Source organism: Vipera berus (assembly GCF_964194415.1).
Source record: "Vipera berus genome assembly, chromosome: 5".
Lineage (NCBI taxonomy): Eukaryota > Metazoa > Chordata > Lepidosauria > Squamata > Viperidae > Vipera > Vipera berus.
Window position 1 is genome coordinate 59270529 of NC_138207.1, and position 13426 is coordinate 59283954.

The window sequence follows — 13426 nt, forward strand, 5'->3', positions numbered from 1 at the left end:
GCAAAACTCACTTATGTCTCACTTCACAACAGAAATTTGGGGCTCAATTGTGGTCTTTAAGTCGAGGTCTACCCTTAACCCAACTGAGCCCACTTACCTCACAGGGCTGCCTTAAGCTCCCCAAAGGAAAACGGATGTTAACTTAACTTAACATGGGGCTGCCCTTGAGGACCACTCGAAGGCTTCAGCTGGTGCAGAATGCGGCCGCGCGAGTTGTGATGGGGGTTTCCCGATACTCCCATGTAACGCCTCTACTGCGGGAGCTGCATTGGCTTCCGGTTGCCCTCCGGGAGAGATTCAAGGTGCTGGTGATGACCTATAAAGCCCTACATGGCTTGGGTCCGGGATATCTGAGGGAACACCTGCTGCCGGCATCAAGTTCCCTTCGTCCAGTGCGCTCCCACAGGGAGGGTCTTCTCAGGGTGCCACCGGTAAGAGATTACCGGTGGACGACACCCAGGGATAGGGCCTTCTCAGTGGGGGCGCCTGCCCTTTGGAACCAGCTACCAGTGGAGCTTAGGACTGCCCCCACCACCACCTCCGTTTATTCTGCCGGGACCTGAAGACCTGGCTCTTCGAGCTCTCTGGCCCAGGCTGAGAATTTTAATTTTAGTTTTAATTTTAATTTTAACTGGGGTTTTACTTATGCAGGGACGAATATAATTTTTTTTAAAATCTGTTTTTAACTTTTGTATTTTTGTTTTTAATCACCCTGTAAACCGCCCTGAGTCCTTCGGGAAAGGGCGGTATATAAATGTAATAAATAAATAAATAAATAAATAAATAAATAAATAAATAAATAAATAAATAAATAAATAAATAAATAAATAAACAAACTTAAGCCCCTTAATCAATTAACCAAAACACGGAAATAGATTGATTTATTTCGGGGGGCCCTCCCCCCTTTTCTCCCCCCCTCCCTTAACGTAGAGCTGCGCGGCGGGTAAGGCGGCGCTTTCTCTTTAAACGAAAAAAAAGGGGGGGGGGCGAAGGGAAGCCTGAGGTCACGTGTCCCGCCGGTATGCGCGCGCCGGAACCCGTCCGGTCGGAGCACAACCAACAAGCTTGGCGGCGGCGGCGGCGGCGGCTGTTCCCGGAATTGCCGCCCTTGAGACGGTTGGGTGGTGCCCGGTTTCGGCGGCGGAGGGCAGGGTCCGGTTGGGTTTGGCCGCCTCTTGTTCGGCAGCGGCTTCCTGAGCGCAGCGGTGCTCTCTCTCTTTCTCTCTCCCCCTGCCTTTGCTTCCTCCCTCCCTCCCTCCCTGCCTTCCATTGGCTGCCCCGCCATGGAGCTTTTCCAAGCGAAGGATCACTACATCTTGCAACAGGAGAACCGGGCGCTCTGGTGTAGCCGCACCGACGGCAGCCTCCAGCTCCGACCCGGTGAGTTGGTCCGCAGCCGGTGGCCGGACCGAGCCCACCCCACCCCACCCCACCCCGGGGAAAGGAGGGCGAGGAGCGGGAGCAAGAACTCTTCGGAGGTTAAACCTGGCGTCGGCGGGACTTTGCCGGTCCCGAGAAGGAGGAGAAAGAGCTCGGGGGTGGGGTGGGGGTGGGGGTGGAGGGGTATATAGGCAGGCTAGCTGGAAGGAGGGGAAGGGCACCTGCTGAAGGGAGGTGAGGCTCTCGGACAGCCAGGAGGGAGGGAGGAAGGGAGGGCAGTTGATCCACTGGGTCAGGGGTAGGCAACCTCGGCTCTTTTATGACTCATGGACTTCAACTCCCAGAATTCCTGAGCCAGCTTGGCTGGCTCAGGAATTCTGGGAGTTGTAGTCCATGAGTCATAAAAGAGCCGAGGTTGCCTACCCCTGCACTGGGCGAAGGCGTGCACATTGGCTCACCTGGAGGTGTCCCGTGTTATCTGGAGGAGGAGGAGGGGGAGGAGGAGGGGAGGGGGAAGGAGGGGGAGTCTAGTGACAAGTGCTGACCTGCAAATATTTTTATTTTATTTTATTTTAATCCCATTTATATCCCGCCCTTCTCCAAAGACTCAGGGCGGCTTACAATCTAAGAAGCACAAATCAATGTGCTTAGCAATAGCCTTCATTCTATGTGTATGCCTGCTTATTAGGGCTTTCAGCTCCCCCCAAGCGGCATTATTACAAAGTCAGCTTAATTGCCCCCAACAATCTGGGTCCTCATTTTACCTACCTCGGAAGGATGGAAGGCTGAGTCAACCTTGAGCCTGGTGGGATGCGAACCTGCACTAATTGCAGGTAGCTGGTGTTACTTAAGGAGGCATTAGCCCACTGCTCCACCAAGGAGGGGGCAATAGAGGAGGGGGCAAGTCCGCTTCCTCTGAAGTGGAGAAATGAGCACGTCCGGGATGTTCAGGGGAGGCCATGTTCAGTCCTGAAGGGGGTTCTTTAAATACCTGAAGCATTTTACAGAGTGAACCAGGAAAGGGCCTTGGGATACCCTGGATCTTGCGGAAGATGTGCCATTTTTTAAAAAAAATCCTTCCCTAATATCTTTTCTTTGGATGGTAATGTTGCCTCATGCTTGCCTGCCTTTTTCTAGTGTGGGCTGTGGATCTCCTGCTGTCCAGTATCTCTGGGCTTGTTGTACTTGACCTTTAGATAAGAGAGTTAAAGCCTGGAGTTTTGTTGTTTTACTGTGGGTGTATCAAATGGCCTATTTGAAATATTGGTATATGGATTTTTTCCTCTCTTCCTCTGTTTTAATCTTTGAATAGTTGCAACAGGTTTATTTCGGTCACGGGAATAAAGTTGAGGCATGTTTAATGGATGTAATGTTACATCAAATTGTCAGTTTGGCTTCGTGATAATCAGTTGGATATATATGCGTAAGAGATTTTGTATGCCATTTGGAGATGAAGTGCTATCCACCTGTTCTTGGGTATGCTGTACCGTCATAGAATTAATTCCTATTGCTAAATTCTGCATTTACTGTCCCTCTTCTTTTTATTGCCATATGGTAGTGTGCTGCTTGTGTAACTGTAGTGTGTCAATGTTAAGTAAAATCCTGTTTTTTTCTTGACATCATCAGCAGATGGGAATCCATTTATCAATCAAAGTGATGTGGAAGTGAGTTTTGAAAGATGGCTGATCCATGTATTTTTCCTATATGGGTCAAAGCAGGATTGAAACCTGGGGGAAATGCCCAGTAAAATAGAAGAGTTGGTTCTCTTAAAAGCCAGCAACACTCTCCTGTGATGATCAGTTCTGCTGCTTTAGTTGGAGCTACTCAGCTTTTTGCAAGGCTGGGGTTTTTGAAAAAGTAATCACTTTTCATTTGCTTCCATCTTGGGAGATGGAGCCAGATATACTGCCAAGGGAATGATCAGATAAGAGACAGCATACCGTAGTTAGTCTGCAGGTGGATAATGGGCAAGGTGAGAGACTAAAAAGAGAGCCTCCCTAATTTCTTAGGTTGTAAAAGAGATGGGAAGAATGGTATAATAAAGTAGAATTAGCTCATCTGATCATGCTTTCTTTCTGGCCTACCTGGTAAGGCTGACATCCAGCCTGATGGTCAGTTGTGTTTTCCCCCACTTTAACTGGCCAGATTGGGGGAATCCACTGCACTATGCATCTCCCCATGGTTGTGATCAGCTCCTCTGCAGGCTTCTTTACACAACAAATTTGGTGTTCATCCATTGGTAAGCTGACACAGCCAGAGCAGTTAACCTACTTACAGTCATACAGAGAGTAAAATTAAGTGTTGATGAACAGTATGAAGTTCTAAAAATATTTTCATTTAGGAGCATTATGGTGATTTTAGTAGACTAATGGCAAGATCCTTTACAGAACCAGAGATATGTATGCTTCTGGAAAATGAAGTAGCCACATAGTTAATTATTCTACTTTTAAGGATGAAGTTGGTTGGAGAAATTGTGGTGCTTGACACATAGTAAAGTGGGAAGATAAAGTCTTCAGCTAAGCCTTGAATGGGCTATTTCATTTTTCATGTTTTTTAAAAAGTTCTCATACGAGTATGCAGATGTGTTTTTTTTAACATTTTATCTCTGTTATAATTCAGGTAGGTGAGACCTATCACTCTCCTGTTTTGAAGAAGTGCCAATAATGGATTGCTGATCTGTCCTACAAAGAGCTCTTTGACTGCTGCTTTGCTGCTCTTTTTCTGAGCTGGTTGTTTTGAGCTGGTTTCTGAACATTTTAGGAAGAATCATAATTATATTGTCTATGACAGATTTGACTAAGCATTGAATTCCTGCTGATTGCGCAGAGTCATGAGTAAGAGAGTGAAACATATTGAAATGACAGTATGCTTGTTCTTTTATTATCCTTCGGAGATATTTTTTGCTTCAATGACAATCTGTTCACATTTTCTACTTATTTTTGAGTTTAGAGTTTGTGCTAATGAAGTAAAGAGTGAAAGCTAAAATGGTTGGTTTTGTTTATTTGTGGCATTATGTAGCAAAGTTTGCTGTAATGTCTTGGCATAGTTTTTCAAACTCTATAAGCAGTTTAACAATGATTGCCAAATTTGCCACTCATACAAATAGTCCTCGACTTACAGCAGTTTGTTTAGTGACAGTTCAAAGTCAAAACAGCTTTGAAAAAAGTGACCATTTTCCACACTCAGGACTGTTGCAGCATCCCCATGGTTACATAATCAAAATTTGGATGCTTGGCAACTGGTTCATATTTATGACGGTTGCAGTGTCCTGGGATCATGTGATCAGCTTTTGCAACCCTCTGACAAAGTCAGTGGGGAAGCCAGATTCACTTAACCATGTTAATAACTGCAGTAATAACAACTACAATGATTCATTCAACATCTGTGGAAAGAAAGGTCATAAAATGGGGCAAAACGCACTTGAAAATGGTCTCAGCAACATAAATTTTGGGCTCAATTGTGATCCTAAATCAAGGATTACCTGTAATTCATCCACAACATAACAGGTTTGTCTAATTATATTTGTGACTAAAGTAAGAGTCCCTAATACTGTAGATACTCAAACATTCCTTGGCAATAAGCTATTGCAAAAAGTATTTCTTGAAGGTAAATATTGGAAAATCAAATTTGCTAGAATTTTGAATGTACCTTGTAGACTGACTTTTGAAATTCTGTAATAAGAATTAGGTTGTAATTATCTTTGAAGAAAATACAGCATTAGGAATATGGTTTGACCTCCTCTGGTGCCTAGAAGGATTTTCTTTGATACTGTGCTGATTTTGGAGATACTTGAAAAGCAGCAGATTCTTCTGATTCCCCCCCCCCCAGTATTTTCAATAGCACATCTAGGTTTTCTCTTGAATTTCACATTGGATAAGGATCCTCTTTTTCTTTGGCTTCATTTTGGAATCCCTTTGATTGTCCTTTTTAAGAGCTGTTTGAAAATGTGGAAAGCTATGTTACATCGAAACAGATAGTTTGTGTAATTATTTGCCTTTCGTGTTTCTGTTTTCAAGTCTGTCTTGACTACTGACAACTACACGGACAAATCCATATACGGTAGTTTTTTAGCAACCTTTTCAGAAATGGTAATTGATCTGAAATTGTCCAGTTAGCTTAGTGCCTAGGCAAGACTAGAATTCATAGTCTTCCAGTTTCTAGCCCTATATCTTTAACCTTAACTCCAAAGTAGCTTTCAGTTTGCCAGTGGTTGAAATTAAATCAGATTCCATTTTCCCTGCTTCTTCCTATTTTTGGAGTATCTCTCTTTGTCTATTGATCAAATGTGACCCATTCATGAAGTGGAACATTTAAAACTAGATGATTATGAGTTTTGTTGTGATTCCCATTTATCACATACAACTGTGATTATTCTCTATCAATCATTTCTGTGCCAAATATCCCAAGACTATATCCAATCAACAGTTGATTAATTTTTAAGTTACATGTAGTTTTGTCTGAAACATATTGAAATGTGTACCTTGTCCTGCCAATGTCTGTTCTTTACTTGGGTGCTTAAAAGTGTAAAGAATTATACAAACCAGAAAAATAAAATGCAGTAAAAACTGCTGCTGTAATAGTTAAAATAGCTTTACGTAAAATATATTTGCTGTAAATCAAATGTTTCTTTGAATAAGATGTTTATTAACACAATACAGAACTCTTAATTAATTTCCTGGTATTGTTTTAGGTTGTTCTTTTTTGTTGTGGGGAGATTTTCCTGCATTTTTCTGCTTCCCCTTCCCCAATACTCATATTTTGACATTTAACTTAGATAACATTATGTAAGGGTTTGATTTAAAAATACCATAGAGTTGGATTACTGTAATTTCAGATAGTGAAGTGGACAAAGAGACTGGTACCAGTTTCTGAATGCTTCTGTATCATTGAATTGTGAAACATGATATTCCCTTTTGATTTTAGCTTAAAATAAGCTACAGTAGTTTGAACTGTGCACGGTAAAAGCTGTAAAGAAAGAAACTACTGCAAAGGGCTATCTTTGTAATTAAGTTTAAGAAAATCTGTTAAGTGGATTAAGTGAGTTTTCAGAGCTGTTTTTGTGCATTTTGTTGGAGATTCATTTTCTAGGTTGAACAATTATATATCTTTTATAATGTAGTTTGCTTCTGGGCTTTGAATTAAGTAAAAATATCTTTGTTAATCTTAGTCAACTCTAGACATAAGTGTCAAAAGAGCAACTTGTAGAAATTTCTAATAAGGAAGCTTAAAATCTGAACTTAGAAGGTAATCCATTTTTATGATTTGCATTTCAAAGTGGTGAATATTAGGTAGCCCATTTTCTCTTTCTAAAAATTTCTTGTCTCTGTTGTAACCTCCCCATGGGTTTTCTGGACCTGCTTCAACAGAATTAAAGATCAACAGGGAACTCAAAATCTTTCATCCTGTCCTCATTAGTATAATGATAAAATTAGTGTTTGATGCTACAACTGTTATATGGATTCATAATTGGCTGAATGACCTCAGCTATAGTATAGCGCAGATATGTCAAACACAAGGCCCGGGGGCCAGATCTGGCCCGCGAAGTGGTTTCATGCGGCCCGCAAAGCCATCCTGGAAACAGTGAGGGAACGGCCCCCACTGCCTTGGCCCTGGCCCAGAGACCCTTCTCCTGCCAGAGACCCTCAGATCTGTCCCACTCCTGCCCAGGCCCCCATAGGCACCCTTGATGTGAACGATGTAGAGCTGGCCATGCCCACCCAGTAGGCCATATGCACTCTAGCCACACCCACCCAGTAGGCCACGCCCACCCTGGCCATACCCACCTGGCCCCCTGAGGGCAGACGCAATGCTGATGTGGCCCTCAATGAAATTGAGTTTGACACCCCTGGTATAGCGGCTCTGCATTAGCTGAATAGCACTGAATAGGGTGCTAAGGGTTCCTTCCTTTGTTGTTCAACATTTGTATTTCAGTCATTTATATGCCTTCTGATTCCCAGAAACTCCAGGCAATTTACACATGGTTTAAAAAGTTTTTTTTAAAAAATAAGAGTACAAAAATACAAACAAGATAGCAAAGAAAACAAACCTGGATGGGAACAAGGGAAAGAAAGAAAGGAAGCATAAATTGTCCCTGCAAAATGGCGGGGTGTCTTAAGGGCCCTTCAAAATATCACTGGGTGGGGGACGTTTGAATCTTGAGGTGAACCTCTTTCCAGAAGTCAGGTACTATTGCAGAGAATGTGTCCTCCTGGGTCCCAAAAGATAGTTATTGTTTAATTGTTGGAATCCAGAATATGCTAACCCTGCCAAGCAGATACTATGGGAGATTAGTGGCTCCTCAATAACCAGGTTCTCTGCCATGTTAGGTTTTATAAGTAATGCCCAGCTCCTTGAATTCACACAGAAGCAAAGTGGCAACCAAAGCAGGTGTCGCACTCCTAAACCATTAAAGGGAAAGGGAAGGTTGGATACTGGTTGATAGATATTGAAGACTGTTGGATCTAATGGTGGGCTCTTGAGAAATATACCACCCCTCTTTTGAGACTGGACACACACACACACACACACACACGTCAGAGAGACCAACATGAACCCTACTGCAGGTGACCTTCTTGGCTGCTATCATGATCCAGAAAGCAGCCAGATCCAGTGAACAATAACAATATAAAGAGCCCTGTCCACTTCCTTAGGAGTTACCAGCATAAACCCATCCCAGATCACAGCACAAGACTGTAACTCAGGCACTCTGGCCTGACACAATCAGAGTTCAAGACAGAGTGATTTTATCTTACAGCCAGCCAGAATAATCTAAAAAAAATGCCTCAGATGTTCTGGATGGGGCACTCCTTACCCAGTAGGACTGGGCTATCCTAAAAAGGTCTGCTGTTTAGGATGATTATCAGCAGATGCAGTAAGATTGGAGAAATATTGACATTTTGCTGTCCTCATTGCGATGAGGTAATCCCGGATATGGCTGTTACAATTGCCTGTTCAAATTCACTTTGAGTTTTTCTCCAATTGCAGAAGACTTCCTCCTCCTGGCATCTTTCTAGCATTTCATTTCCCAGAGCTGCTAGTAAACTAGCTGTACTTGAATTGGCATACATAGGTCACGTAGACGTAGAGTTATACAATCCAAGGTGCCACCCATCTATTCCAGGCAGCCACTTTATCAGATCCTACAACAAATAAGGGGTTGGATGAGGTAATCTCTGATCATATTTCCAGATGTAAGATTCTATGATCTCTCTGGCTGTGATATATTGTAACAAAATGTTTTCTTGTCTTATTGTGTATCACATTCATGATATTGACATACTAACTTACATATGAGCTTTGAGAAATCTGGTAGAACTAGCAAAGTGCCAGGAGAACAACAATTTAAAAGTAAGAAAAGGAAGATACAGAGAGTTATATACCCGTCAGTCTGATAATGCTATTTGGGAAGATTCTTAAGTAAATCATAAAATGATTGATTGGAAGCACCTTGAAAACATTCTGTTAATTACTAGAAGTCAGCATGGATAGGTCAATAATAATTCTTGAGAAACAAATGTCTTGCTTTCTGATAAGGTGATTTCCTTACTTAGCTGTGAAAATAATAGAGATAGTTGATCTTGATTTGTTAATGTTAATGTACATCATATGATGCTCTGATTAGCAAACTAGTTAAAAATTAAAATGATATATAACAGATGAAAATTATGTTCCAAGCATGGTCCCTTTAAACTGGAGTGAAATATTGAGATGCGTTTAGCTGTCCCTATTTTTAAATATTTTTTATTAATAGCTGCAAAGTAAAAGGGAAGAGAATGTGTATTAGATTTTCAAGTTTCACAAAACTACAGATGGAAATCAAGTTCAAAATACCTTTGAGAAGTTAGAGAAATGGCTTAAACAACAGAATAAAATTAACAAAGGCAATCAGAGTTCTTCACTTAGGAAATTATGTATAAGAAGGGGTTTGTGAATATTTGGTTCATTAATAGTACTTGTGAAAAAATGAGTATTAGTTGATTACAAACTGAATATGTGTCAGCAGCATGATGTGGCTATAAAATAATCAAGTGCAGTTTTTGGCTTTATCAACAGGAGCACTGTTTCCAGACTGCTTACAGTATTCTAGTTTGGACAGACCTCATCATAAGCATTGTGTTCAGTTGTGGGAATCATACTTTATGAAAAATTTGGAGAACTTGAAACAAATTCAGAAAAAAGGCAGTGAAGATGTCAGGGGATTAGTAATTAAGTCTTATAGAATGAAATGAAAGAATGTTTAGCCTTGAAATAAAGGTAGGAATGAACTTTCCTCAATTATCTGAATAACATGGAAAAATGGATTTAGGTTATAAGAAGGCAGTGAATATTAGAAAAAAAACCTTGGCAGGTAGGAACAGTTTGACAGTAGAGCCAATTACCCAGAGAGGTAGTTGGTTCTCTGCCACTGGAGGGGTTCAAGCAGAGGTTAGAGAGTTTTATAGACATCTGTCTGTGATGTTGGATTTCTGCAGTGGGCAGGATGTTAGATCTGATAGCATCTTTTATCTCTATAATTCAATAATTCTCAAGATCTGCTTGTGTAAGCTGATAATAACTATTGATTTTATTTATATTCTGTTTAAAGTGTTGCTTTTCTTGTTTTTTCCCCTGGTGTTCCCTTTTCCCAGTAAAATGGACTTCTATTTCTAGAGTTTGACATCAATGGTTTTAAAAAATATTTAAAACTAAAAAAGTATATTGATAAAAATTAGGAGAAGCTTTGCCAATTGAGTATTGTATCATCATGTATTGAGTTCCTTGGAATCACCTGAAGTAGGAATTCAAAACTCAGAATCACCTACTTATATGTCTTCTGCTAGCAATACTAAACATGTTAGGTGATAAGAATAGGAAATAAAAACATTGCCAGAACTTTTATAGACGAGCTAAAACTCATTGGCTCTCCAAGTATCTTATTTTGTTTAATATTATGTAGAAATGGCTGAGTTCCATCTTTATTCTGAAGAAGTCACCCTAGCCGGAAAACAGCTATGTACCTTTCCTCATAACAGAATTAAGAAAGAATGAATATATTTTCTTATTATGAAATTGGACTTCTCAAAGAATTAATCCTACTTTGATTTACCATCTTGTTGGTAAAGGGACATGGAGGCTTTTGAATTAGTCTTCCTAAAATCTTGGCTGTGGGAAAAAAAATGAAACTTAATTTTAGTCAGGGCATTAGATCAAGAAATATATAATATTTTCTTAAAAGAAATTTTCTTAACTAGATGGAGTAATTTGTACCTAGCATGTTTACACCATCATCTTGCCTAATAGAAACCCAGTTGTTTCCAGATAAATAATAAAATAAGAAGTGTATATTTGAATTATATGGATAAGATAAAAGTTTATCTTTATGTGTCTAACTCACCTCCTCTTCCTCTACAGCTACTGATCTTCTTTTGGCTTGGAATCCAGTTTGTCTGGGTTTGATCGAGGGAATTATTGGCAAAATTCAACTTCATACAGGTACGGACAATAAAATCTTTGTACAGCCTGAAGAAATAATTAAAATAATGCTCAATTTGTTATGCCTGTTGGGATAGGAACTTCCACTCTAAAATTACCCATGACTGACAAAATATATCTGATCTTTGCCAATGCTTCTATCAATGTAATGTGTCACCTTTTTGTTGAATTAATAAAGAATTGGAAAGCACATAGCTGTCTAAAACTATGTCATAGTTCTTGATGAATTGTTTTCGTGATTTATCAAATGATGTTAGGAAAGAAAAATATATACAAATGAATGAAATATATACACATTCACAAACGTATTAATGAAAGATTGAAATGGTTTTAAGTTCAGCCATTAGTAATTTATGTGATATATTAGTAATATGTGGCTGTAAAATATTAATGAGAATTCTTGTAACCATAAACTTAGTTTGGGATTATAAATAAAGCTGCTGAGTTGAACATTCTGGAAGAAGCATGGAAATATCACCAATATTATGTGAAAAGACATCTTTTTGGAGAGCAGATTATAATTGGGCTCTACAAAGCATTTAAAAGAGATGCCTTACAGAACATGTTATTGTGCGTGTAGTACTTTTTCTTGAGAGCTTTATAACTTTGAAGGCTGTTCCTGGCTTTCTGCTCTGTGTTTATATACACATTCTTTGCTAGTAATCATAACAGCAGTGTCTGGATATGCACATACATGCAGAGATGCTTTGGGGACAACTGTTGAAACTCTGGTATGATACTCCAAAGGATAATACTTGCTTTCATGCTCTGAAGAAAGGCGCTTCATTGTGCTAGCATGCTTTATGAATCACTTTTTTTCCAAATGGTTTGCATTATCCTAGTTACTACAATTTATTACAGATTTCCTTCTCTTAAGTGGTTTCATGTGCTTTATGCTACTGTAAAAGCTGGACAAGTTGTCTATGGAAGTGGCCCCCAACCTTTTGGGCACTAAGGACCAGTTCTGTGGAAAGAGGTTTTTATGCTGACCGGAGGGGACATGGTTTTGCGTACTCACTGCATCCCTCGGATGGAGCCTCACTTGTTTCTGCACCCCGGTTTCTGGCATGCTGCGGACTGGGGCTGGTCCATGGACTGGGGTTGGGGACCCCTCGTCTATGGAGATTCTCAATCAACCATGTCATGGTTGTCCCAAAGATGCATTTTTTACTCCAAAGGCAACTGAAAAGAAAGTCCCGTTGCCTTTGGGGAGGGGGGGAAGTACCTTTGGCAGCTAGACAGGTTGTTATTCACTAAGGAAATAACATTGGATGTACTGCTGAAAAAGAGAGAGAATAGTACTGTATGTATACCTTAAACATTTCAGAAGTGAGGTCAGCCTGCTTTAGATTCTCTTGGCTTGTCCTCAGGCTTTCTTTACCTTATTTTTAAATAATATTTAGGCAAGCAATATCTCTTGTGAATTGGTTTGTGATTATTATAGATAGGCTAATAAAATTATTTCTCACAAACCAAATTGAGGTATAAAATTCTAGCTCATTTTAATAAAAAATGGTCTATACATTTTTTCTTTCATTTGTCTGGCTTGTTCCAGTTTTTTGAGAGAACGATAGGTATGAGAAGCTACCATATACTATCACAATATGCTGCTTAAAGATGCTTTTTTAAAAATCATCACACTAGAGCTAGATTTTTTTTCCTAGAACCTGAAACTTTAGATTTTATAGTTTAGATTGATTTAGATTTGATTGATAAAATATTGATTCTATGAGGAAATTAAATGAAACCTAAATTTAGGTATACACTTGTGAACAAGCTTTCATCAATAACTGGCTTCAGTACTTCCTTTACCCTGTTAGAAAGCTATAAGGAAAATAAGTATATTGGATTGTATCTAGAGAAGCAATATATGAATTTAAAACACTCTCCCCACCCTTTTTGGGAATGTTTATGTGAGGCACTCTCTCTCTCCACCACCCCCCTCTCAAAATCTAGTGCAATGTTTCTGCTGTATCCTGCAAAAATCTAATGGGAATATATCTCTTTCTTAGAGATAATGGTACCTGTTTCAGAAAATGCAACAGGAGCTACTATTGACTGTCTTTGCAAGTCTATTTTGCAGAGATAGCTTAGTTTTCTGTGCCCTTAAACTGAGCAAGCAGTACTATGTGAACATTTCCTCGGACAGTTATGGGAGGAATATCTATCCCACTGTTGTTTCTTCAGCCTCTTTCTGAAAAAAAAACTAAGGATAGTGTTACTTCCTTTACAATTTTAGAAAAGCAAAGAATTGCTGCTGCTATTTTTTAATAAGTTCTAGCTCATAGGGAAAAAATAACTAGATTAAAGAAAGAGAGGAAACTTGTATTTGTAGATAAGTATGGTTTATTGTGGGCATACCAGACCATGGGCATACCAGACCATCTTATTTGTCTCTTGAGAAACCTATATGCGGGCCAAGAAGCAACAGTGAGAACTGGACACGGAACCACTGATTGGTTCAAAATTGGGAAAGGAGTCCGGCAAGGCTGTATACTGTCGCCTTGCCTATTTAACTTATATGCAGAGCACATCATGAGAAAGGCAGGGCTAGATGAATCAAAAGTTGGAATTA

At 39.9% G+C, this 13426-nt stretch overlaps 1 protein-coding gene across 1 annotated transcript in view; it reads left to right on the plus strand.

The window, feature by feature from the left end:
- The first annotated feature begins 359 nt into the window (after positions 1-359).
- The window catches only part of INPP5F (inositol polyphosphate-5-phosphatase F), a 53152-nt gene continuing 40085 nt past the window's right edge, over positions 360-13426 (plus strand). The window contains exons 1-2 of the mRNA XM_081328321.1: positions 360-1380; positions 10771-10851. Coding sequence (XP_081184447.1) covers positions 1284-1380; positions 10771-10851 — 178 coding nt within the window. The 5' untranslated portion in view covers positions 360-1283. The remainder of the gene's footprint in view (positions 1381-10770; positions 10852-13426) is intronic.